The 27,899-nt window shown below is 46.6% G+C and overlaps 1 protein-coding gene across 2 annotated transcripts in view; it reads right to left on the reverse strand.

The window, feature by feature from the left end:
- Positions 1 to 24,162, reverse strand: part of RUNX1 (RUNX family transcription factor 1) — a 271,101-nt gene extending 246,939 nt beyond the window's left edge. For both annotated transcript variants that reach the window (XM_042238225.2, XM_027961500.3), the window contains exons 1-2: positions 23,961 to 24,162; positions 23,693 to 23,809 (exon numbers count right to left, since the gene is read on the reverse strand). In XM_042238225.2, coding sequence (XP_042094159.1) covers positions 23,693 to 23,750 — 58 coding nt within the window. In that variant the 5' untranslated portion in view covers positions 23,751 to 23,809; positions 23,961 to 24,162. The remainder of the gene's footprint in view (positions 1 to 23,692; positions 23,810 to 23,960) is intronic.
- Between the last annotated feature and the right edge of the window lie 3,737 nt (positions 24,163 to 27,899).

Here is a 27,899-nt window from a genome sequence, read left to right on the forward strand (position 1 = left end):
ATGGCAGTCCACCAGGCTCCCCCGTCCCTGGGATTCTCCAGGCAAGAACACTGGAGTGGGTTGCCATTTCCTTCTCCAACGCATGAAGATGAAAAGTGAAAGTGAAGTCGCTCAGTTGTGTCCAACCCTCAGCGACCCCATGGACTGCAGCCTTCCAGGCTCCTCCGTCCATGGGATTTTCCAGGCAAGAGTACTGGAGTGGGGTGCCATTGCCTTCTCCGAGTAAAATGCTAAAGCGGAATAAAGGGCGGAAATATGTCTTTACAACCATCATTTTGGTGGTTGGATTTCTCAGCTATTCATATGTGGGACCTGATTATCCAATACTTGGGCCACCTGATGTGAAGAGCTGACTCATTGGAAAAGACCCTGATGCTGGGAAAGATTGAAGGCAAGAGGAGAAGGGGGCGACAGAGGACGAAATGATTCAATAGCATCACAGACTCAATGGACATAAATTTGAGCAGACTTTGGGAGATACTGAAAGATAGAGGAGCCTGGCATGTTGTAGTCCATGGGGTCGCTAAGGAGTTGGACACAACTTAGCTTAGCAACTGAACAACAGAAGCGAATTCTTTGTTGATGGCGAGGATGTTCTGTGCTGTCACGGATGTTCAGCAGCTCCTCTGGTCTCACCCTGTGGATGTCACTTCTGCTACTCCGCACCAGCTGTGACCACGCAGGGATGGAACTTAGGTCTCCTCATTGCAGGCAGATTCTTTACCAGCCGAGCAAACAGGGAAGCCCCAGAATGTCTCTAGACATTGCCAAACAGGTCCTGGGGACTAAACTACTCCCACACCTCTCACCCTCTCTCTCCAGTTAAGAACCACTGATTTAAGATATTCAAAGGTGACAGGCATAGAGAAGAAAATAGGAAAAGTAAGGAGGAGGGACTACTCTGCCAAGAAGTTCCCTACATATGATCTCAATAAAAGAAAGGATCTGAGCAAACAAACCCATGAGGAAGGAACCAGGAGACCAAATGTTAAAGAAAAGTATGCCAATTACAAAGATAAGGCATTTACTTGAACAGAAGATCCACTAAGGAACATTCTTGAATGGAGCAAAGAATGAGGTCTAACCTTCAGGGAATTCCTCTCCTGCAAAGACATGGCTTATGGACAAATTTGGGTGCTTCCACGTGCCCAAAGTTCAGGCTTGGCTAAAGGGGATTTATGTGCAGAGGGACTTTTGGGGAATGGTTAGGGGTGACTTGGAGTACCAGACAGTACAATTATTCAACAGATGCCCAAAGTCTTGGAATGGAAGGGGAAGCCACATAATACATCACCTGCCAACATTTCCCTGAAGATAATGCTCCCCTAAATTGACAGATGGGTTTCCCTGGTGGCTCAGATGGTAAAGAATCCACCTGCTAATGCAGGAGATTCTGGTCTGATCCCTGGGTCAGGAAGATCCCCTGGAGAAGGAAATGGCAACCTACTCCATATTATTGCCTGGAAAATCCCGTAGACAGAGGAGCCTGACTGGTTACAGTCCTGGTGGGCTGCAAAGAATTGGACACGACTGAGCAACTACACAACGATAATCAGTTGAAGGGTATAGAGACATGGTGCTGGACACGATGGGTCTGAGGTCCAGCAGGACAGTCCACGTGCATGCCCAATCCCCGACTTCACCAAGACAGGCAAGACCTAGAACTTCAGGCAAAACCTACTGTGTGTTATCCACCAGCTGTTTCTGATGTTCCAATACTTTCCTCTTCCAAACAGGAAAAGAGATAGTTAAGATTTCCCATGTAAAAAAGTTTCTTTGAGCAGATGACAGGAGCATCTTTTCTGGTCTTTGTTTGCTGTTGTAGAGGTAACCCAGGGGGACCTCATTTTCAGTCCTGTGAGTACAGCTCTCTCGGTCATGGGCATTCCTCTCTCCACATATGTATCCTATTTAAAGCACAGGAACAGAAAGAAACCCCTCGACTGTGTAGCATTTTTCAATGCTTCTTCTTACACTTGCCTAGCCTCCCACAAAGAACATCCATGGGACTTCTAGCTCGACACTCTTTGGACAGAAGTGGAACCAGCCCCTGCCACTTGCTCTCCTTTGCTCCAATATGCCCACATATTCCTTCCTGTTCTTAGCTGATCACAAGTCTTAAGGGGGAACCAAGTCTGGGTGGAGGTGCTAGTTACTTGCTCTCTGCCGTGGTTGTATAGGTGTGTACAGGGTACAAAATCAAGCATAGGAGTACAAATATGCTGTGGAGGGTTAAATTGTCACTGTGGACTCTTTTGCTCATACCCACTGGGGTTTCTACAGCTCAGCAGTAAGTACAAGGCTGATGGAGCACCAACGTTCTAAACATTCTATCTGCTCATCTTCCATCCATCTATTCATCCATCGGTCCACCCCTCAGTTCATCTATCCATCCATCCAACATTTGTTGAATGCCTGCACACTGCCATGTATTGGGAATAAAGAAGAAAAAGAGAATGAGAAAAGCTTCTCTCTTGAAGAATTTAGAGTCTCTAGGAGAATGCTCCCATGAACAGGAAACTTTGAATTATTGATAACATTTCAGTGGGTGCTACGGTAGCTTCATGGACTGAATAAACACTAGCCAAAACTGGAATGCGGTCTTTTGCATGCTCCTCCAGTGGGTATCCTAGAGGACTTGGTCATCAGAGCATCACTCTGGTAGCGCTGTTACTTCAGGGAGAAAACACAGATCATGTCCGGTCATGTCTGTGGTGGGGATATGGGGAGACCTGCTCTAGTACCCAGCACCCGCCGTGGGTACATGTCCCAGCACTCATAACCTGCACAGTGATTTCCCACAATGATCCTGCTACCAGAAATTTGGGGTGTTGATGGAAATTGTGCACAGCAGAATGGAGAAATATCCTTCTAGAAGGGATTTGAAAATAGCGTGTAGAAAAGTGAAACTGAATGTGCTTTGGGAGTTTTGAAACTTTTGACCAAATCGTCAGTGATTTGTAGGTCCTTGGATCAGTTATTAGCTGGCCTTTTTGATGATCTATTTTCTAGATTTCAAGAGCCTCATCAAAGACCTGCTAACAATCCCTTTACAAAAAGGGAAGGAAAATGAATTATTCAAAATCAGGCACTGGAAAGAATCAGACTGACTACCATGTGCTTCAAACTCTTAACACACTGTTAGGAGTGTCAACAGTTATGAGCTCTTTCATCATCAAACCATAGTCTACCATCCCATGAAGTCTGTAATTAGAGACTCAGATTACTCAGTTTGAATTTATTCCGGATGATATGAGTGTCCAGGTTATACCCTCTCTAGAAGACTATCTCATGGAAAGAGGCACAATTCAATAGTTCAGTGCTCAAGATCCAAAACCAGACTACAGGTGAAATCAGCCTCGCCACTTCTCAGCTGTTGCGGCCTTGGACAAGTCGCTTGACCACTCTGTGCCCTAGCCACGCATGTGTCAAAAAGGAGGCTAATTGTCTCTGCTGTCTAGGTGACAGTGATGACATGAGTTTCTGTGTGTAAGGCACTTACAGCAGGGCCCAGCCCATGGAAAATGCTACATAATAGTGCTTGTTCAATAAAACGTGAGGTTCCAACAGTGCTTTCTTAGCACTTCTTATCAGCTTACTTCTGTTTTCTGAATTTAATCATTATGTACATTAACCCAAGTGGCTCAGCTGTAAAGAATCTGCCTGCCAATACAGGAGGCTCAGGAGACTTGGGTTTGATCACTGGGTTTGGAAGTTCCCCTGGAGGAGGAAATGGCAAGCCACTCCAGTATTCTTGCCTGGAGAATCCCATGAAAGAGAGGAGCCTGGTGGGCTACAGTCCACAGGGTCAGAGTTGGATGCGACTGAACACACACATGTGCACATTAATCAAAGCAAACTAGAGGCATTGTTCTAGGAGTACCTAATTTTCTCTCCCTTGCCCTAGCTTTTTCAGTAGAAACACTGTTAAAGATTGAGTTAACAGGCCCGGCTTCCTCTGGAAAGCAATCCTAGCATATTAGTTCTTTTTGGTTTGTCCTCAGTAGACTGGAATCATGGACGGTTTTAGTTTCTGCTTTTAATTATGGGGACTATGACAGATCACTCTGCTCTCAAGCTTCCTGCTCATAGACTGCTAGCTGTTACAGACAGCTTGAATCAACAAGAAGGGATAGGGAGGGACCAGGGTTCAAACTTGGTGTAGGAGTACAACCATGCTGTGGAGGATCAAATCATTGTTGTGGTTCATTGTTCAGTCACTCAGTCACATTTGACTCTTTACGACCCCATGGAATGCAGCACGCCAGGCTTCCCTGTCCTTCACCATCTCACAGAGCTTGGTCAAACTCATGTCCATTGAGTCGGTGATCAAACCATCTCATCCTCAGTTGTCCCCTTCTCCTCCTGCCTTCAGTCTTTCCCAGCATGAGGGTTTTTCCAGTGAGTCAGTTCTTTGCACCAGGTGGCCAAAGTATTGGAGCTTCAACTTCAGCATCAGTCCTTCCAATGAATATTCAGGGTTGATTTCCTCTATGGTTGACTGGTTTGATCTCCTTGCAGTCAAGGAACTCTCAAGAGTCTTCTCCAACACCACAGTTCAATAGCATCAATTATTCAATGCTCAGCTTTCCTTATGGTCCAACTTTCACATCCATATATGACTACTGGAAAAACCATAGCTTTGACTAGACACACCTTTGTAGGCAAAATAATGCCTTTGCTTTTTAATACTTTAAGTTTGTGATAGTTTTCTTCTGAGGACAAAAATGTCTTTTAATTTCATGGCTGCAGTCACCATCCTCAGTGATATTGAAGCCTAAGAAAATAAAGTCTGCTACTGTTTCCATTGTTTCCTTCTCTATTTGCCATGAAGTGATGTGACCAGACTCCATGATCTTAGTTTTCTGAATGTTGAGTGAAAACATGCTCAGTCTCCTCTACACTTTTTAATTTCTTTGGCCCATGAATAAATAGGAAGTGACCGTAGTGCACTGGCTCCTAAGGGATCTCTGGACCAGTAGTTCTCAAACAGGGTAACTGTAGCCCTCAGGGACACTGGACCATGTTTGCACTTTTTGTTGTCACATTTTGGAGAGGTGGAGTTACTGGCATCTAGTGGGTGTGGACTCAGATCACAGCTACACTTCTTGTGACACACAGGTCCCCTCAACAAAGAAAGAGCCCACCCCCATGTCAACACTGGTGAAGTTAACAGAGGGCAAAGTGTCAGGCTGCATGATGCCAGATGCCATCCTTAGAAAACCAGAGCTGCACTGAACAGTGGGGGGCATGTTTCTTTTGTACTATTTACTATAGTCAGGACACGGAAGCAATCTAAAGGCCCATCAACAGAGGGGTGGATAAGGAAGATCTGACGCATATGTCCCATGGAATAGTGCGCAGCCGTGGAAAGGGACAAAGCTGTGTCCTTTGCAGAGAGGTGGATGAACCTAGAGACTGTCATCCAGAGTGAAGTAAGCCAGAAAGAGAAAAACAAATATTGCATATTAATGCGTCTATGTGGAATCTAGAAAAATTGTAGAGATGAACCTATTGGCAAAGCAGAAATAGAGACAGACATAGGGAACAACCGTATGGGCACCAAGGGAGGAAGGGGGCTAGGTGGGATGAACTAGAAGATGGGATGGACGTATATGCACTATTGATATCTATAAAATAGATAACTAATGAGAAGCTAATGTGTATCATAGGAAACTCAGTGCTCTATGGTGACAAAGACTGGGTGTATATATATGCATAGCTGATTCACCTTGCGGTACAGCAGAGACTAACCCAACACTGGAAAACAACTATGCTGCCAAAAAAAAAAAAAAAAAGAAACAAAGAGCTCAAAAAAAAAAAAAAAAAAAGAATGCTAGGACTGAGAGATAGCAGGCAGCTGCCTCTTAGTTTTCCAGGGAGGGGTTGACCAGGGTGCAAGGGCGCACATCGCCACAGGAGAGACCGCGTGGCAGCCCCAGGCTCCTCTGTCACTGCACCGCACGCCTCACCCCACAGGCCAGTCCTTCGTGGCCAACAGCCAGGAGGCATCAGATACCCATGCACGGTCACATGAATGATGGGATCAGGGTTCACTTTGGGGATTTGGGGGGCCTTGTTGTGTAAAGAGGGAAAGGGGAACATCAAACTGAATGGTGTCTAATCCACAAGGGCTAATCAGATAGAGAGAAAAAGCGCTTTACAAGCGGTAAGATCAACTCGAGGTGTCCCATGCCATTCCTAACACAGGTCTCACGACTACAAGATGAGCATCATCACTGTTACTCTGCAGATGAAGCAAACGGGGGCCCATAGAGGTGAGGCCATCCGCCCAAGGCAGCACAGCAGGAAATGGAGCTGGCTTTACACACAGAGGCTCTGCCCCACGTTGAAAGGTGGGAGGGAGTGAGTGAGGCAGGGTCCATGCTCCCCCCCCACCCGGCTCGGCCTCCTACTAGCTGTGTGGGGCGGTTTCTTCACCCATCTCTGCTACATCCTCCTTTTAAAATCTTTATCAACTGGGGATTAAGAGCTATGCTTATCTCTACATCTGTGTCTCTATTTCTGTTTTGCAAATAAGATCTTCTATATTATTTTTCTGGATTCCAACACCAATTAATTAAAAAACCCACAACAGTCCCTTTCAAAAGAAAAGAGTTGTACTTACATACAAGGTTTTTGATTAAAAGAGATGAAGGAGGGATCATTATAAACATTATAAACTATTGGCGAATGTTAGCTGTGCTTGTCATCATTTATAAGCAACAGTGTCAATTATCTCATGTGGAGACCGGAAGCTTTCCCAAACCGGAAGCAGGATGTAACTGAGCCTGGGGGCCATGGGGGGGGGTCGGGGTTGGGGGTGTGGGGACATAGGGAGGTGGGAGAGTGGGACAGGTTCCCTGAGGAGACGGAGGACTCCCTCTCTTCACTCTCCCATTGTGGACTTTTCCAGAACCCATCCTCAGGCCCAGGCCACAGGGGTGGTCCAGGCTGACGTGAAGCTGTGGGGTCAAGGTCCCTCAGTTTTTCACTCCTTTAGGTTGTGAGGTTCTTATAGAAAAGCTGACTTAGAGGGAAGAGGCTGTGTTGAAACAACTGCTTCTGCGTCAATGACCCGTTGGGTTCTAACCAGACGTGTGTGTGTGCTTGTCTGCTCAGTTGCACAGTCGTGTCCAATTCTTTGCGACCCCATGGACTATAGCCCACCCGGCTCCTCTGTCCATGGGGTTTTCCCAGCAAGACTACTGGAGTGGGTTGCCATTTCCTCCTCCAAGGGATGTTCCTGACCCAAGGATTGAACTTATGTCTCCTGGATTGGGCAGGCAGATTCTTTACCAGCTGAGCCACCTGGAAACTGATGTGGGAGGGGGGTAAAATCTGTCACACGAAACGGTGGTGGCGTGGGGGTGGGGGGCGCTGGCCCTTGGAGGGAGACCACTGAGGGGAGAGAGGGTCAGCTTGGACCTGAGGCCAGGACTCCCCAGAAAGAACTCATCCTCAGTAAAGGTCAAGTGGAGCTCACGGAGGGAAGATGGAAGAAGGAGGAAGGGAAGTGGAGCTGGGGGTCAGGCCAGGCCCTGAGGTGTAGGCAGCTGGCTCTAAGCATGGCAGGGCGTTTTCTGAGTCACAAGAATTCCTCAGTGATAATCTTTCAGTTCACACCATGAAATTTTTATTTCCCTTCATACCCTGTATAAGGAAATCGAGTCTAACACAGAGTCACCTTTCCAAAGGAGCTTAGTTTATTATTTTTTTTATTGCAAAGAATAATTAGCCTGAGTGCCTTTTAATTTGTTCCCATTACGATGTTTGCATAACAACAATTAGAAGCTGGCCAGGCTCCCTGCTTCTAGGCAAGCCTGCGACTCTCAACTCTCGCTGGCTGGCTGGGAGCTGGCTTGGGTGAAGAGGTGGGAGGGGGGAGCATGTAATTAATTATTGTGTCCTTTGCCACGTGGAGCCCAAGGAGAAAGGGAAGGAACTTCATGCGACCCTGTGGTAACTCGCTGTAGAATAATCAGATGAGACGTGCCTTTTGTACGCATAAGGTCAGAGAGAGAGAGAGAGAGAAAAAAAAAAAGAAAACCTCAAATCCACCTGCTTGAGAGAAGGATTTGTAACGATGTCAGAGGGCTGGAGATGTGGGCTTTTGAAATGGCAGATATTTGCAGAACGACAGAGAGATGATTCCAAAAGGCCCATCAGGGAGTGGGTCTCTGACTTTGCAACTGAGGGGTTGTTGAGGGGGAGGAGGTCCGTCGTCAGGAGGGCGGTGAGGCCAGTTTTGCTAATCACCTGCTTCTGGGTGGAGTTTTTATCCCAACCATGGGAATAGCTGGATGTGGATGCTTACTGGGAGCATTACTGAAAACACTGGCCAGAGTGAGGGTTTTGACAGACGGGCTCCCAGAGGCTCCCTGGCTTCCTGAAGGATGGACTGGGGTCTGAGGTCCCTAACTGCTGGTGGAAGAGCATCGTTTGGTGGGTTCTTCCATACGCGGGCCCCAGGACGTGGACTAGGATGGGGCAAGAGAGGCGCCTTAGACACGGCGTTTAAAAAAGGCGCTATCTCTCCTTCAGGGTCTGCTTTACATGATTCTCAGAAAGAGCGCCTCCTAAAGGTTTTTTCGGGAAGTGCCGCATTGAATCAAACTAGTTTCCAGACGAATGGCCAGACTGGTAAACTGACAACTATCTGGTTGGGAAGAAAGGCTTAGTCACGGTTCGCCCCACTCCCACCCCCAGCCAGCCTATCACCAGCATCTTGGGAATGGGTGATTCTGATATATGTTTGTTTGAGCACTGCTGGCTCAGAGCGGCATCCTTCATGGGCAATCCTGGGGCCACCAGGACATCTCTCTCTCGCGCGGGGGGCAGCTCTGATGGGGAGGGGCCCTGAGGATGGAGCTAGTGACCAGGGGAGGCATTCACACCAATGGTGGGCACCTAAAGCCACCAAATGTGTTCAGAGGCATGCCAGCCATCCGGGAGAGCGGACTTTGTCAGTGGACGGTGGCCCCAACTTGAGGCTCCCTGAGGTTCAACGCCTTCTCCCCACCTCCTCACAGTATCACCTTCTGTCCAGGCGCTTCGGCAAGTCTTTAGCTCCATAAAGCTCAGCTCTCTGGCATGCCAAACTGAGAGAATGGCAATAGCCACTCTTCTCCTCAGGCCCTGCAGAGAGAACCCCTCCATTTGAACCTGGCTCTCTCCTTTACCAGAAGCCTAACCTCAAGTTCCCTCATCTCTGCACGCCACGCCCCCGAATAAAAAGAGGAGTAGCAACGAGGCGACCTATTCACAGGTTTGTGTGAAGGATTTATCGAGGTGACTCAAGGAAAAGCTGGACACAGTGCCAGGGCTGGCACAGAGCACATAATCAGTAAACATTACCCGCCGCTGTGATCAGCTTTGCAGAAGACCTCTGAGGTGACTCTAGTGGTAAGGAAGCTGCCTGCCAATGGAGGAGACATAAGAGACGCGGCTTCGATCCCTGGGTCGGGAAGATCCCCGGGAGGAGGGCATGGCCACCCACTCCGGTATTCTTGCGGGGGAAATCCCACAGACAGAGGAGCCGGGTGGGCTACAGTCTATAGGGTTGCAAAGAGTCAGACATGACTGAAGCGACTTAGCAAGCACGTGGTCAGCTTTAATATTTGTAAGCTCAGCCCTCTGCCGCAGAGCACTAAGACCACTTCTGCACGGCTGCGTGGAGAGAGAGAGGAAGAGAGCCAATTCTCCATTCTGCAATGTGGTGCTCTTCCTGGCACAGCTGCCAGGCCATGTTCTGGGCTCAGCAGAGGCTCCTTCCCTGCCTCCATTCTAGATACTCTCAGTGGCATTTCCCGCGGTTACTTTTCCTTATTGACTTCTTCTCTGTGTCCATTACTTTTTATTTTTATTTTTTGAGTTTTTTTTTAAATCTTTAATTCTTACATGCATTCCCAAACATGAACCCCCCTCCCACCTCCCCTCCCCATAACATCTTTCTGGGTCATCCCCATGCACCAGCCCCAAGCATGCTGCATCCTGCGTCAGACATAGACTGGCGATTCCAATCCTTTTGGCAACCATCTGGATCATTGCACCCATTTACAGTTGAGAAACCCAGGCTCTGCAAGGTTGGGGAAGCAGATCAAGTTCACACCGGGGATAGGAACCAATCTCCTGGCCCCAAGCTCTGGGCTCCCTGCTTCCTGATCTACTGGCTGGTCAGGTCTGTCTACCTGGTGGCTTTTGCACCAATGACATTTCATAGAGAAGAGCCTGGGGCTCAAGAATACACAGGCCCTTCTGGAGCAGAGTTGTTACTTCACCACCAGTGGGAGGTTGGGGGAGGGATAGAGAGGGAGATTGGGGTTAACAGATATAAGCTTTTATCTGTGTAAGGGATAAACAACAAAGTTCGAATGTAGAGAACAGGGAACTATATATATTGATTATCCTATGATGAAACATAATGGAAAAGAAGACAAAAAAGAATATATATATATATATATTTATAGGTGTATAACTGAATCACTTTGTTGTACATCAGAAATTAGCACTGCAAACCAACTGTAGGTCAATTAAAAACCAAACCAAACCAAACACAGCTATTGCAACTTCCAGCTGATGGACTCAAGGATGCTGATGTAAGCTAAGTCTCAGTGATCATGAAATATATAGTCACCTGGGGACCTCCTGATTTAAACTGAGGTATTCATGCAGGAGCAAGGGAGGGGAAGGAAAACCATCATAATTTGAGTTTTCATCTTATTTTAATTTCTATTTTGGGGGTGTGTTGTACACTGAGCATACTATAATTATACAGTACAGTAGTATGAGTATAGTAGTATAGGCATGTAGTTTCTAAATAAATAAATATGCATAGGTTTAGCGGGTGTGCTAAAATAAGCTTTACTTCTATTTGATGTGATCAAAAGTGTTTGGAAGTGACTGCCTTGCTGTTCAGTGGTTATTAGTTCACTCAGAAGCAACTTTGCTGAACTGAGTGCTTCAGACGAAGAGGAGCCACTAGAATCCAGAAAGCATAGGACTTGAATACCTGCCTCTGTGTGTGTGTGTGTGTGTGTGTGTGTGCACAGGAGACAGACAGAGAGAAAGGGAGAGAGACAGAGACAGAGAGAGAGGGAAACAGAGACAGAGAGACAAAGAGAGACAGAGAGACAGACTGATATTTCTCCTGAGCGAGGCCACCTTTGAGAGTAAGAGGTTTGAATGCAGAGTGTCATGAGGACATATATTCTTGATGGGGCTCATAGCTGGGTTCAAATTTGGTCAGAAGAGAGCACCCCGCCCCCCACTTCCCAGGGGGCCCTTTGAGAACCGGAGGCTGGCAGCCTCGGCAGGACACCACCCTCCACCCTCTGTCCCTCTGTGTGAACACAGACACTTGCCCTTCTGTTGGTCATCCGGATTTCACAAGAGATGCTCATCAGAACCAACCTGGTTGACCGTAAGGTTGCCTCGGGGAGGGAGGGGCGGTTGGGCACAGTTGGATGCTTGGCTCGGGTTGTGCTGGGTTTCTGGGTAAGAGATGAGACCCAGAACCCCTAGGCAGGAGACAGCACCCAGGCTGCACTGGTGGGGCGGCTCCACCCCCTGCGAGCACCTGTGGCGGATCTTTGGGCCCAAGGGCTCCGCAGAAATTGTCGACTTGATGTTTCCACACAGAGCAAGGGATTTAGCCCGACAAGAGCTGTGGCATCTGACCGAGGTGATGAAATGAAGGGTGATAAGGAGAAGAGGCTGCTGAGTATTTAGGCTCCCGAGTGGAATCAGCCCCTGAAGTCCAGTGTCTGCAAAACTCTAGGGTCAGGAGCAGAGCTGACCCAATTTCCAGTTCTGACTCAGGCACTGAGCCAACGGTAGGACCTCCGACAAGGGAATGTCTCTGGTGCCCTAAGGCACAGAGGTGTCTACCATGATTCCAGCCAAAAAATATAGTTTTAAAAATATTTTTATAGTTATGTAGTTTTATATATAACAGTTATATAATTCCAGATGCCAGTTGAAACTAGATGAAACTATATATAGAAAACACACACACATACCTTAGAATGAATCACATGTGACAGTATCTCATAGTTTATATGTCTCATAGTTCATTTGTTATTTAAACAGATTCATCCACCTCTAGGATACAATTACTTCTTTGTTTCAAACACAATCTAGTGGGAAGCATGTTGGAGGTGTAGTTGTTTTTTTAATATGAAGTAATGATGCAGGATGATTGGCAGTTGAACAGAATTTCCATTGTTGGTGTTTGTACTTCTTTATGTGACCCCACACCCTTTGCAGCCCTAATATTTGTTTAAAATTGTTTGGTAATTGTTTCTTTCCTCTTGGACTTTGGGAGTCATAGCCATCTTGATATTTCTGAACGGCGGAGTCAGTCAATAATAATAAAACAGCAGTGTGAGTTTCTGTTCATACCCATCGGTGCCTAGATCATTTCATCGTCACTCAGTGCCTCTATGTTACTAAGCCCAGGCTGCAAAGGCAGAGACATGACAGCAACCTCATAAAAGACATGGCTAATTTTTCCCTTCCTCCTAATTCCTCCAGACTTTTGCATGGGCTATATGTGTGTGTGTGTGTGTGTGTGCACGTGTGCTTGTGTGTATACATCTATGTGCAGTTTCAGAGTTTACAGATTGCATACTTTCAAAGTAGGTTAATGTCAAGTTCAGCTGTGACTGTTAGCGAGGTGGATGGGGCTGCACAGATGCAGCTTGCAGATGGTGTGGAGTGAGCGGCCTCAAGCACGTAGTTCAAAGTGCAAACAGAAGCTGTGTAATAAAACAGCAAACTGTGGTTGGCGTTGAAATTGCTCCTGGAAAAATGGCACCCAAACTAATGTATTTTTGTCTACATTCTCTTTTGCACGTTTTGAAGCTGTAATAAAAATGAACATCAAAGGTTATATGTGATCTTTTTTTTTGGTGCGTGTGTGTAGAAGATGGAAATTGTTCCTTCACTGAGCAATGAAAGATTTTCTGACACCGTGCTTAGCCTCTTTGAAAAAACTCCACTCACAATAGCCTGTGACCACCTAAGAGTAAGCCATGTACTCAGGGTTCTAACTTTATTTTTATTGAAGTATAGTTGTTTTACAATGTTGTATAGTTTCAAGTGTACAGCAAAGTGATTCAGCTACATGTGTGTGTATATATGTGTGTGTGTGTGTGTGTGTGTGTGTGTGTATACATAGACTCTTTCCATCATAGGTCTTTCAGAGCCTTCATCATAGGTTATTACAAGACAGTGAATATAGTTTCCTGTGCTATATAGTACGTCCTTATTGTTTGTCTATGTTATATACAGTAGTGCGTATCTGTTAATCCCAGGGTTCTGACTTCTGTTTGCTCTTTTTAACATATCCCTATCTGGCAAGTTGATCACTGGAATATTTTTTACTTCTTTCTTTAAGACATCCTACTAATTAAAAAAAAATCTGAATTCTTATACATTTTCAGAAAAACCTACGTGCTGTTCAGGACCAATATGACTCTCAAAGAGAAGAGGAAATAGAGGCTTGCTTTGAGGTCCGAGGCTATATTTGATTTATGGTTCATATCTTATAATTTTGTTCCTTATCAGAAAGGGTTTATTTTTAGGAGTCCTAGTCTTCACAGAGGACATCCAAAAGACCAGGAGTAAAAATCAGATGGTTGGCAAGGAAGGTGGGCAGAAGTTTTGCAAAGTGTCAGTGACATATTTCTTCCAATAGACATGGCTTCAAGACTTAACAAGTTGAGTCCTTAGCTTTGAATCAGTTTAGCACAGGTGGCAAATTTACACAAAGAAGCATCAGTCTTGAAAGCAGTAGAGGCATTGAACAAGCCCAACTAGCCAACTGTGATTTTTATTTTGGGTTACCTTTTACCCTGGGGCCCCCAAACTGTCTGGGAGAGCCCACTCTTTAAAGAGAAGTCCATCTGAGATTAGACACAGAAGGGCCAAAGGCAGGGAGGGCAATGTCTTCCACAAAATCAACAATTCTCCATGTTCACTCATCTTGCAGCAAAGCAGGATGAAAGATTTACACTATTTCTTATTTCAGGGAAAAACTGAATAAAGGCTTTTTTTTTTTTTTTTTTAAGGCATTGACTTTCAGGGAAGTAGATTTTCATCCAGACTCAGGAAGTAGACAGGCCAGTAATTACGAAGCAAAAATAATCTGTAACTTGCAGAAATATAAGGTATGAATAAGTGTTCTATCTCCCAGATAGAGGGGTATTATCTGGTTGTTGTCTTTCAGTCAGAGATAGAACATCCTTGGGTAAATTTAAGGAGGGCGACTTAAAAGAAAATTTCCCTCCAGAAATTCTGTAGAAAAGAATTCTCTTAAAAAAAAAGTAAAGGTGTAGAGGGTTAGGTCATGGGGTTTTGAGAATTCAAAAGAGCGAGGAAGAGAAAAAAGGAAATTATTTCCAGTTACTAGTAGATACATCAACCCAGGGGCCAGGTGTGGTGGTTTTTATATAAGCAACACTCTGGTCTATACAAAGCTGGTTGTTTTTTATAACACTGTGAGAGTCAAGTGTGCTTCTGGGTTTCGACCCTGAAAATAGGTGTGACCCTGTCTCCCTTTTGACAGGCCCCCTGTCCCACTCCATCCCATCTCCTGCCTATTTTGCTTTCAGTAAATCAAAAATGAAAGAGCATTCGTCAGTTCCATTTTTCTAGGTTCCGTGTATATGCATTAATACACAAATTTGTTTTTCTCTCTGACTTACATCATTCTGTATGACAGGCTCTAAATGCAGATGTAGCGAATGGACTTGTGGACGTGGAGGGGCAGGAGAATGTGGGACGAACTGGAATAGCAGCACTACATATATACACAATCATGTAAAATAGCTAGCTAGAGGGAAGCTGCTCTATAGCCCAGGGAGCTCAGCTCTGTCCTCCATGATGACCTGGAGGAGTGGGATGGGGTGGTGGGAGAGAGCCTCAAGAGAGGGGGCATGGGGATACATGTATACACATAGCTGATTCACTTTGTTGTACAGCAAGCAGAAACTAACACAACACCGTAAAGAAATTATATTCCAATAAAAAATACTAAAAGTGGGGAGGGATAAATTAGGAGCTTGGATTAACAGATCATAACCACTATATATAAAACAGAAAAACAATGAGTGTCTGCTGTATAGCACTGGGAACTATATTCAACACCTTATAATTACCTATGATGGAAAAAAAATCTGAAAAGGATATATATATATATAATCCTCTATATATCTGATATATATATATATATGTATATAACTGAATCACTTTGTTGTATACCTGTAATCAACACATTGTAAGTCAGTTATACTTCGGTAAAAAAAATTCAAGACCTTTACTTGAAGGTGCTTTCATTTTCTTTCATACAGCAAAAAAAAGAAAGAATACCATCCTCCCCACCCCCAGGATCCACTGGCAACTTTCAAGGACTGAAGGAATAACAGAGCCTCCCTGAGTGTATTTTCTTCTTCTTTTAAAAAAAGTTTTATTGGAGTATAGTTTCTTTACAATGTTGGTGATTTCTACTGATTTCTACTGAATCAGCTATACGTGTACCCATAGCCCTTCTTTCAAGGATTTTCTTCCCATTTAGGTCACCACAGAGCGCTGACTGGGGTTCCCTAAGCTATTATAGCAGGTTCTCCTTAGGTATCTATTTCAGACGTAGTATCAGGGCTACACAGGTGGCTCAGTGGTAAAGAATCTGACTGCCAGTGCAGGAAACTCAGGAGATATAGGTTCATTCCCTGGGTCCGGAAGATCTCCTGGAGGAGGAAATGGCAACCCACTCCAGCACTCTTGCCTGGAGAATCCCGTGGACAGAGGAGCCTGGTGGGCTGCAGCCCGTGGGGTCTCAGAGTCAGAGATGACAAAGCAGACACGTGTCAATAGTGTGTGTATTTCAATCCCAGTCTCCCAGTTCACCCCACCTCTGGGTGTATTTTCAAAGCACAGCCCACATGGAGGACATAGGAGAAGGGAAGTCACCAGGAATGCCAGGGTACCTGCCAGGGAACAATGTGGCCTGGCAGATGTTGCCCTGGGCCCCTGACATCACTCCCACCCACCTTCCCCTCTGCTTTCCTCTGCTCTGTGAGCTGATAAGTGCCACATCTGCTGCCCTGGGCACCATGTCATAGACACGGCTCTGTCCTATGAGATACATAAGAGGGAGCTGGCAGAGAGGGGCTTCCTTCCTTGAGTAAAAAGACAGAGCTCCAAGAAGAAGGGTTTGAGGCCCCCATCTCCTTCCTGCCTGGACAGATCCGAGTTGCATGCCTCTCATGGTGGAACCAGAACACAAGAGCATCTTGCTGTGCCAGCCGTGGGCCACTTGCTCCTGAACCACAGGTCACCCATGCTGGAACAAGGCCTGGCTGCTTGAGCCACTGTAGTCAATGTATAGCTGAACATACTTCTCACCAGTAAACCCTAGCAAGAGTTTCAGGCTCTTTATGTCACTGTAAGGAAAGGCATCATTTCAGTCGTCTTTGAGGTGCATGGTTTTTCCACCTGAATTCCTTCTTTTCTTTCTCTGGCATCATTCAGTGTCAGGACAGTAAAAGGGAGGAGGAAGGGAGAGATTCAAGGAGCTAAGAGAGGATGAAAGGATGTCCCTTCGATGAAAAGAGAAGGTTGTGTGATCCAGGGGAGGGTCCAGCTTACTTGTCCAGCAGGTGAAAGCTTACATGAAGCTTCAGACCCTGTTTCGTGTCCTGGTTCCAAATTGGGAAAGGAGTACGTCAAGGCTGTATATTGTCACCCTGCTTATTTAACTTATATGCAGAATACATCATGTGAAATGCCGGGCTGGATGAAGTTCAAGCTGGAATCAAGATTGCTGGGAGAAATATCAATAATCTCATATGCAGATGACACCACCCTTATGGCAGAAAGTGAAGAACTAAAGAGCCTCTTGATGAAAGTGAAAGAGGAGAGTGAAAAACTTGGCTTAAAACTCAACATTCAGAAAACGAAGATCATGGCATCTGGTCCCATTACCTCATGGCAAATAGATGGGGAAACAATGGAAAGAGTGAGAGATTTTATTTTTCTGGGCTCCAAAATCACTGAAGATGGTGACTGCAGCCATGAAATTAAAAGATAGTTGCTCCTTGGAAGAAAAGCTATGACCAACCTAGACAGCATACTAAAAAACAGAGACATTACTTTGCCAACAAAAGTCCATCTAGTCAAAGCTATGGTTTTTCCATTAGTCATGTATGGATGTGAGAGTTGGACTATAAAGAAAGCTGAGCACTGAAGAATTGATGCTTTTGAACTGTGGTGTTGGAGAAGACCCTTGAGAGTCCCTTCCAACCAGTCCATCCTATAGGAAATCAGTCTTGAATATTCATTGGAAGGACTGTTGCTGAAACTCCTGATGTGAAGAATTGACTCATTGGAAAAGACCCTGATGCGAAGAATTGACTCATTGGAAAAGACCCTGATGCTGGGAAAGAGCAAAGGTGGAGGAGAAGGGGATGACAGAGGATGAAATGGTTGGATGGCATCACCGACTTGATGGACATGAGTTTGAGTAAACTCCGGGAGTTGGTGATGGACAAGGAAGCCTGGCGTGCTGCAGTCCATGGGGTTGCAAAGAGTTGGACATGACTGAGGGACTGAACTGAGCTGAACTTGTGTCCAGGAACCACCCATAATTCTCTGAAAGCACTCCCTGATTATGTGCATGGTCTGCAAAGCTCTTGGAGGAGACGCTCCCTCCCTTTCTACCACCCTGGGGCATCATACTGAATTTTTTTTTGAGGGGGATAACTAGGCCAAGTACGACATATTACTTGAGGCTCTTTTTACTCAGCAAAGAGGCTGAAGGAGGGGATTGGTGGCCTCGAGAAGAAGGGACAGGGGAGCTTAAGGAACAAAATTTTCGGAAAAAGAATATTTTGCAAACTTTAAGGTCTAGGTAAAGGAAATGGCAACCCACTCCAGTATTCTTGCCTGGAGAATTCCACGGACAGAGAAGTCTGGCGGGCTACAGTCTGTGGGGTTGCAAAGAGTCAGACAGGCCTGAGAGACTAACACTTTCTTTTCAGGTACCAGAGCAGCTTCTGGGGAGCTCTCTCAAGAATGGGAGTTGGAAAAAAAATTTTTAAGAGAATTTGGGGAAAATGCTTGCCATATATGAAATGGTAGGATCACTGTTTTCCACTAGGAAATAAAATAATTTTTTTTTTAATTGCTTCATGCTTTTACACTGAGACACTTTGTGATGCGTTTTATGGTACCTCTCTCTGACATATTGAAAGATTTTGAACAGGAACTCGGTCATTCAGAGGCAAGCTCATCTAGAACATTATTAGTCCCTTTTGCAGAACTCAGATGAAACACGGAGACATCTAATGACTCATCTAGGTCACTAGGAAGTTACCTGAGAAACAGCAATTTCACTTGAGTTTCCTGTGCGGCCTTCACTCCCACCCCCAACCTGACAAGCAACCAAGGTGCCTTCACTGGTTGTGGTGGTGGGGAAGTCGCTAAGCCGTGTCCAACTCTTGTGACCCCATATATAGCCTGCCAGGCTCCTCTATCCACTGGCTTCTCCAGGACTTTGACAAATACACAGAAATATCCCTAGAAGCATGGAGCCAGGGGGACCTGTGGAGGGTCACCAGGTGAGGAGGTGGCTGTTTCATTAAGAAGGGACTTCAGGAGAATAAAGTGATACCAGGACCTCAAAAAGGAGAAACTTCCATCGGGATTCCTGTCTCATGCCCCAACTAGCTACGACGTTGAAAAGCTAAGCCCATCAAGTGACACAAAGTGCCCTCACCCTTTCTCTGTCCTCTTTCTCATAAAGCAAGAGAGACATGGTGTTGAAGGGACGGCTAATTTACTCACCAAATTCCACACCCCACTGGGCTCCTGCCACGCTGCCCCGGCCTAGGCTGGACCCCCACGGCAGAGCCCCTTCCCTCTCGTCTTGGTTCTGACTCTCCACACCGTCTCCTCCCCACCCGGGGTCTTTGTCTTTGGGAGGCCTCTCCTGGGGTCCCCCGTGACCTCTCCTTTTGAGAGTAGATGGCCTTGACTAAGCATCATCTGGAAAGCTGAACCACAGTCACCGTGGCTGACATTAACTGCCTGGTTTTCATGACAGCATCAAGCACTGTACTTAGGTTGTTTAATTTAGTCCTTGCAGCCACTTTAACAACAGGTCCTTTGGGTTGGCCAAAGAGTTCATTTGGGTTTTACCGTACGGAAAAACCCGAATGAACTTTTTGGCTAATCTGATACCGTCCTCACTTTAGAGATGAGGAAACCAAAGCTCAAGAAAGAAGCTGTCCCATGCTATTTTGGCAAAAAGCCGGAAAACCTGAAAAGAAAGGAAAAGGGCGTCACCATACTAAGTCCGCCTGGTCCTTCTTCAGCCCTGGCTCCTTCTCTTTTTTCATCCTGGCTGCTCTTACAAGCTCCTGGGCTCTGTGCTTTAGACCAACACCTCCAAGCCTGTCTCTCTTAGATTCTGTGTGTGCAGTGGCCCAACATTACTCGCTTTCTCAGGAAAAAGGCAAATCTTTTCAAAGTCCACAATTCAGACCTGTTTCAAGAGAAGAGAGAAACCTCCTGGCGATTAATTTACTTCCAAAAGCTCTCCCAGGCTGCTTGCTTGCCGGTTAGCCCCTGGCTCAGCTGTTCCTTCTAAAGTTGCTTCTGCTCCTGGCAGCTCACCGGGCCAGCCCTTGGAGTCTGAGCAGGTGTGGGGCCTCCTGTGGCCTGTCTCCCACCCCCAGGCATGGGGTGTGCCTTGGGAAGGTCTGGGATTACAGGGACGATCCCTGGGGAGGAGGCAGAGCCAAGGAGGTGGCATCTCTTGGGGGACTGCTCTTTGCTCTTTTAAAGCTTAAACATTTCAGAATTGCCTTGTCATTTTCACAGGTCTCTCAGCATGCAAAGGAACTAAATAGCAAAGGGTCTGATTGTGAGTTTAGATAGATTTTAACACCTTTTTTTTTCTTCTCAGTTTCAAAATGTGTGGGCAGTTTCAGAACTCAAGAGTTGCGTCTCACATGGGGGGAGCTGGGATCTGATTCCTCCACATCCAGGAGGGCACTTAGGAAAAGTACAGGGTCCTTGTGGGTCCAGGGGAGTCAGACTGGCTAAGACACACTGTCAGGGACTGAAGTGTGTCCTCCCCAAGTTCATATGTTGAAGTGCTAACTCCCAGTGTTTCAGAAGATGACTGTATTTGGAGAGTGGGTTTTTGCAGAGATCATTAAGAGTAAATGAGGTCCTCATGGTGGGATCTAATGCAATACGACTAGTATCCTTGTAAGAAGAGGAAATTATGACATAGATAATTATGAAGGAAGAGTACATGAGGCCACAGGGAGAAGACAGCGTCGAGAAGACAGCGTCTACAAGACAAAGAAAGAGGCCTCAGAAGAAACCAACCTCCCGATGCCTTGAAGCCTTCCCAAGACCAAAGCTACACCAGGATTGTCCGTGAAATTCTGGCCTCTGGAATCACGAGGCAATCCATTTCTGTTGTTTAAGCTACTCAGTCTATGCTTGTTTGTTATGGCAGCCTTGGCAAACGGACACGGAATTCACATGGTGTCTGATACCCAGTTGAATCAACGGCTTTGTGTGATCTTATATCTCCAGCAGAGCCAGAGATGTCTTCACCAATATTTCTCTGCAAAGAAGTGGTAAACTGAGACCCATGGAGAGGCATGCTTCACACGTTCAGCCTCCGCTCCTGCAATTCCCTTTGAGAGATAACCTTGAGAAGACAGCGGTGCGTCAGCCCCGCCGAGATTTCTACCTGTGGTTCTAGGAACTCGGAGGCATATTAGCATTCAGGCTTTGCATAGACCACTAAGCCACTTCTAAGAACACGGCTACCTGAGGCATTTTGCAAAAACACATATGTGCCGACATTCTTCCTCCGCAATCCTTCCCCACTCTGCAGGCCCGCACGTGGTACCCCGCCAGGGGACCCGAGTTTGGGTCCTGCAGGGACGTCGTGCCTTGAACCACAGGGGATCATGCCAGGGAATTTCAATCACGCCTCATCTTCTTGCCTGAGCACATTCAGTGAGAAGGCGCAGAGGCAGCCTTCTCAGTGGTAGACCACATTTGTTTTGCATGCCAGGCTCTCAGACTCTCGCTTGCCTGTCACACAGAAGGGAACAATGGTTGGCTTGGTCCCACACCTCTCTTTCGCCTCCATTTCCACATGGGTATCTTGCTCAAAAAATGAGTTATGGGTTTCCTCCTGTGAGAATTGCATGCACTGATAAAGGGCCATCCCAGGAAGAAAACAAGATATTTTCCCCGCTCGCTTGGAGCTGCAGTTGGGGAGGGCACACACGCTATAAATTACAGGCTGCAATAAATGACCACAGTGAGGGGCGCTGCTCACGGCCAGGCTGGGGGGACAGGGTACTGGCTGCAAGGAGGATACGGACTTTAATAGAGAGTAGGGCGATTCTTCTAGCATTGCGCTCTAAGGCAGGGCCCATCTTGTACCAAATGTAGTGACGTTTTGCTACCTCTCCAGACTCAAACGCGTGGTGTGGACTGCGAACCCAGACCATGCAAACCCTCAGCCTGACGAATCACCTTGATAAACTGAGCTGTGAAAAATGGCCTAGATTTCACTCTGATTCTCTGAAATTCAGTCTCCATATTATATTCTTGAGTGTGTGATTGTAATCATCCCTGAGTTCCTTTTAATGACCGGAAGGAAAGAAAAGACTTTTTCCCATGAGCCTTTCTGAGCCTTGGTTGGGGTGCTAGCGTCCCCCGCACAGAGTTCCTCTTGAAATCTATGCTGCCACCAGCTCCTAAACCTGGGGGGCAGGTCCGGTCGGTGTGCATCCTGGGGACACAGGGACTGTGGGGCTGGGTTAGGGGCTGAGCTCCTTGTCTTTGCCGGCGTCTGAGCAGGTCACCAGGTCCCCCCTCACTTAGCTCTGCTGTCTCACCAGTAAGGACAGGAAGGCAGGCCAGCCCTGCACACCGAAATCCCATCTATTACCCAGTGGGATGTTGAAAAATTTCCTGAATCTGCCTTCCTGAGTTGATAGAATAGGAAACAATCATCGTTTGGAGAGAGTATTGAAAGCAGAGTAGAGGCAGGAAGATTTTTTTTTTCCTTTCTGTTATTCTACAAATATTGCTTCCTTTGCTTGTCAGAGGCCCAGAGGAAATGCAGCGAGAAGGCCCTTCACAGCTTCTCACCCCCAGCGGCCAGCGTTTCTGCCGCAGAAGCTCAGCACCGTGAGGATGTGTGACTCATACCAGCGCATGACTCAACTTCACTAAAATGTCCTCAGCTGCCAGTAAAGAAGCACTTGAAAACCCTTTAATTTGAAGCTTTGAATCGGTTAATGACTTGCTTTCTTCCCCTTCTCCTGAAATCCTGCTCTCCCTACAACACACACACACACACACACACACACACACACACACACACACACATCTTTGTCAAGTGTTTAAATTTCAGGGACCCGGAAACACAGAGGCTCTGTGGCATCCACAATAGCGTTTGTTGTGACAAAGTGGCTGGCAGCCCTCTGCATTCTTCAGCTCACTTGGCTCGATGAATAAATAATGAGTCACAGACACTATTTGGGTGCGCGCGAGCATTTGTAGCTAGAAAATGAATGATCCCCACCCCCCCACGTCCCATCCATCCCACTCCATCCCAGCTCTGCCAAACCATTAAGCCACAGGCTGTGCAGACGCTGGTCAAAGGGCTCGCCGGGACGCACACGGCAATGTCTTGGTGACATTTCTGCGTTCTTCTTTGTGTTTGTTTAGGCGCGGCCCTCTTTTTTCCCAGCAAAGATAACTCCAGACGCCCATTCACACCACACACATACTCACACATTCAGAGCTCAACCACAGCTCAGCGCGTTTCAAGAGGCTGGTTGCCAACATGCAGGCAGGTACCCCGAACTAGCTGCTTCTATTAGGAAGCATGCAATCTCAATGACTTCAGCTGCCACTTCAGACGCTTGACTTAGGCAACTTCTTCGTTGCTCTTGGCGGGAGAGATTTGTGTATGCTTCGCTTTCACTCTCTCTCAGAAGATGCCGGCAGCCTCTTTTGCATTGAGGCTGCAAGGAATAACCCAGCAAGGCCCCAGCTTTCAACCTAGACCAGTCTGCCCGGCTCCTCTACTATCCGTCTTTCGGAGACAACTGACTTGCTACTTTGTCCCTGCTGTGTCCCCGCCTGGGCGGTGAGCCGACCTCTGCCTCCGCCCCACGCTGGCACCAGCCTTCTTGGCCGGTGATGCTGGAGTCCGCTAAAGCCCAGGGCAGGCTGGCATGTGGGCCACACTGCCTGCCCAGCGCGGGGCAACTCAGCCACAGCCATCTCAGGCCGGGGGGCAACCAGAGAAAACCCAGAGAGCTTCCTGCAAACTTTATGATCTCTAGGATTTTAATCAGGAACAGCCCAACTGACTTGCCCCGGACAAAGTTCTCACCCACCGACGGAACCCCTCGACAGCTTAACTAAGTATTTATGAAAACATTTCTCAAAAGCGGCCATCTGATGAATAAGTAATCCAATAGCCTTGAAATCTTACACCCGAAGAGGTGTTTGAATTCCTCCCCCCAAACAGACGGGAGAGCGGCAGGGGCTCTCTGCACCCAGTTACAACAGGCAGCCACTTTATTATCTACAGAGCCGAGCAAAAGTAGATATTAAAATCTCAGAGTGTACTCACCTCTCATGAAGCACTGTGGATATGAAGGAAATGACTCAAACATGCTGTCTGAAGCCATCGCTTCCTCCTGAAAAGGCACCCTCTTCTGAAGGCGGGGGATTCAATGAGTTCTTTTACCTTAAGAGCGAGAAACCAAGAAAGGTCACCGTTTTAACCTCACCTCCAACCATGGTTCCCTACAGGTCCTTTTTGTTTTTGTTTTTTTTTTTTCTCCCCTCGACACCTCTGGGGTTCCCTGAGCCCTAAGGAAAAAAAAAAAGAAATGTACCTTTGCAAAGACAGATATTCAAATTGCTAAAGATTAAAAAAAAAAAAAAGCGGCGTCTTGGCTGTGGGTTGATGATGTTCAGAACTCTGCGAAGCCCTGTGGTTTCCAGTCAGAGTGATCCGTCTTGCCTGCTGACCACTATGCTGGGCTCAGACTTCTGACACTGCCAGGCTACCCAACTTGTGGTTCTGTGGTTGTTTATGAGGCCCAAAGAAGTTTTCACACAACCCAAATTACAAATTTAACTGTTCCCCTTTCCACAGCCCATCTTAATTGGTTCTTGCCAATCATGTGACTTCAGTGATGTCAATTTTTTTTTTTTTTAACTTTCTGAGCAATGCCCTTCCTTCCCTCCACCTGCCCTCCCCCAAGCGGTGCAAGAAAATAGCCAAGGAGACTTTGCAAGAGAAAGAGAGAGAGAGAGACTGCAGAAAAAAAGTGACTCAGAATCTTATTATATCAATGATCTTTGCTGATTTAGTACAACTTGAGTCCGGTTGTTGTTATTTGTGGTTTTGGGAACCCCTGATTATTTTGATAAAGATTTCACTGCTGCTTATTCAATAGTAATTCAACCCTGGCATCAGGCTGCTGTGCAGACGGGATATGGAGCCCATCATTTCAGATGCTGGGCATCAGATCAGCAGAACTCAGCCCCTGGTAAAGATGATCACAGCATAAGTGAAACTATAAAAGGAAAAAATAATAAAAGGAACTATTTGGATGAGAATCTGACCCCTAAGAGGGTCTAGCAACTTACTGGTATTTTAAAGCCTGCAAAGAAGAAAGCATTTTAATTTTGTGACTAAAAGACCATTTTAATAAAACCAAAAGTATGTGGTTTTCTTCCTCCTAAGTGGACATCTTTTCAATAAAGGGATAAAATTATGTTTATCTCTTACACACATACATACACACTGAACTCAGGAAGCTAAAGGAAAACAAAGAAAAGCGAAATTCTGTACTTGGGGTCGAAGCAGTGGCTGCCTTAACACTGTTCACTTTTTGTTTTCACCCATCAACGATCCCTGTATTGCCTTTTTCAAGTACAATTCAAATTAGTAGGCTAATTCACACCTGTAGGTAAAACTCAGCCCGGCACTGTGGCAACCGCACTTTGAGAGCATTAAGAGAACTTCACAAAATATAGGGAGGGCAGAGGGGATGGTCCTCCAGAACAAGAACTGACAAAGAATACTGGACAGTTCATTCTGTAGCTTAGGAAGAAGACACGCCTACTTGGAAGTGCTGAAATCAGGCTAATCTTGCACGTGGGCCAGCCATTTGGGGCACGCATATTTCTCTATTTTTCCTGCCCATTGGTTTTGTTGTTGTTCTGTCCTACTCTTTGCGACCCCATGAACTGTGGCCCATCAGGTTCCCCTGTCTATGGGATTTCCCAGGTAAGAATACTGGAGTGGGTTGCCATTCCCTCCTCCAGGGGATCTTCCCAACCCAGGGACTGAACCCACATCTCTTGCATTGGCAGGCCGATTCTTTACCACTGAGCCACCTGGGAAGCCCCAGCCCACTGGTTTTACCAGCTCACTAATCAAATGTTCATTTTGAAGTTCCAAAGTAAACATCTCCTTTCCCCATTAATAACTTTATTTCTTTTGCTCTGCTCTGTAGACATCCTCCAGGATAGGATCGCCAACCCCCTTCCCCTCTGCCGCCTCCCCTGCGCCACCCCGCCTCCCCCGGGGCTGCACAGCAGGAGGTGAGAGGCAGGTGAGCAAGAAAAGCTTCCCCTGCTGCCCCTCCCCCACTCCCCACTGCTCCCCATCACTCACATTGCCACCTGAACCATCCCCCTAGTCCTTGGAAAAATTGTCTTCCACAAAACTGGTCCCTGGTGCCTAAATGTTTGAGAACTGCTGTTCCAGGGCACTCTGTTCTTAATTTCAATGCACATGGTTAAGAGACACTATGAGTGAGGATTTTTTTTTTTTTTTTTGGTGAGATGGGGTTGCTCTGCTGAATCTTTGCTGCTGTTCGGGTTTTTCCCTAGTTGTGCAGAGCAGGGGCTGCTCTCTAGAGCACAGGCTCAGCAGTCATGGTGCACCAGTTTAGTTGCTCCACTGCATGTGGGATCCTCCTGGAGCGGGGCTCAAACCCGAGTCTCCTGCTTTGGTAGACAGATTCTTTAACACTGAGCCCCCAGGGAAGTCTGAGACAAGGGTTTTGAACTGCTAACCCTGGATTCCAAGCTGGTCAGTGATAGCCAGCAAAGACACTTTGTAATAAAGTCTGTGCTATTAGAATAACCCCCTGGGTTTTCCCCTCCCATTCTCTCAATTTCACCCCCACACACCAGGGATAACACAGCCAGAGATCAGGGCACCGGGCTTTAAAAAGGAATAGACATAATTCTTTCTTACTCCTGTTTTGACTAAAGCAGGAATTGAAACTCCAGAGAGAGACTGCTTTCTCCCAGACGGGTGTGAAGTTATTTTGCCAAAGCTTGACACCATATTAGTACTTAGAAGGATAACAATGTGTGCATTTCTTCAAATTTATGAAGATCTCAACGTCATGCAAGTTGCCTTGAGCTCTCCATGGAAATCCTCTGTTAAGATAATCACCAGTGTGTTTCTGGGCTCCCTGATAAAGTTGGGGCTGGTTAAACCCCATACCAGGGTCTTTTCTCTCTGCTACACTGAGTATTCCCCGGATGGACCCTACAAGCTCAACGCTGTAACATGCAGCTGCCACGTTAGAGTCGGTTGAGACTTCATAATGACTTAGAAATTCAAGTGGTGATGCAACTAGTCCTTTGGGTATTCCATTCCAGAAACGTCCCAGAAAATTTTAGCCTGAAGTGTCCAGATGCTCAACGGGAGAGTTTGGATGTACCGGTTAAATGCCCAATTTCTTGGCTTTTCTCTGCGGGCCTAGTTGGAGCCGAGTATGGATCTTTCCCAGTGGGATCTTCCTATGGCAGGTCATGTTTAAAGATGAAAGTAAGGCTGGAATTTGCAGAGGTCTCATGGTTTGTTGTGGGCTTCCCAGGTGGCTCAGTGGTAAAGAATCTGTCAAGATCCCCTGGAGAAGGAAATGGCAAATCACTCCAGTATTGTTGCCTGGAGAATTCCACTAGAGGAGCCCAGCGGGATACAGTCCATGGGGTCTCATGGAGTCAGACACAGCTGAGCGCGCACGCGCATGGTTTGTTGTAGTCATCTGTGACCCTTGGGGCTGGAGCTGCCACGGAGCAGCAGCGGGCAGTCTGAAGGCCTGTGCGCTGGCCTGGAGCTGCTTTGCTCCTGGTTATTTGCCGTCAGTTCAGTTCAGTTCAGTACATTTGCTCAGTCGTGTCCGACTCTGCGACCCCATGAATCGCAGCACGCCAGGCCTCCCTGTCCATCACCATCTCCCAGAGTTCACTCAGACTGACGTCCATCGAGTCAGTGATGCCATCCAGCCATCTCATCCTCTGTCGTCCCCTTCTCCTCCTGCCCCCAATCCCTCCCAGCATCAGAGTCTTTTCCAATGAGTCAACTCTTCACATGCTTCAGCATCATTCCTTCCAAAGAAATCCCAGGGCTGATCTTCAGAATGGACTGGTTGGATCTCCTTGCAGTCCAAGGGGATCTCAAGAGTCTTCTCCAACACCACAGTTCAAAAGCATCAATTCTTCGATGCTCAGCTTCCTTCACAGTCCAACTTTCACATCCATACATGACCACTGGAAAACCATAGCCTTGACTAGATGGACCTTTGTTGGCAAAGTAATGTCTCTGCTTTTCAATATGCTATCTAGGTTGATCATAACTTTTCTTCCAAGGAGTAAGCGTCTTTTAATTTCATGGCTGCAGTCACCATCTGCAGTGATTTTGGAGCCCCCCAAAATAAAGTCTGACACTGTTTCCACTGTTTCCATCTATTTCCCATGAAGTGATGGGACCGGATGCCATGATCTTCATTTTCTGAATGTTG

Source organism: Ovis aries, chromosome 1 (genome assembly GCF_016772045.2).
Source record: "Ovis aries strain OAR_USU_Benz2616 breed Rambouillet chromosome 1, ARS-UI_Ramb_v3.0, whole genome shotgun sequence".
Classification (NCBI taxonomy): Eukaryota; Metazoa; Chordata; class Mammalia; order Artiodactyla; family Bovidae; genus Ovis; species Ovis aries.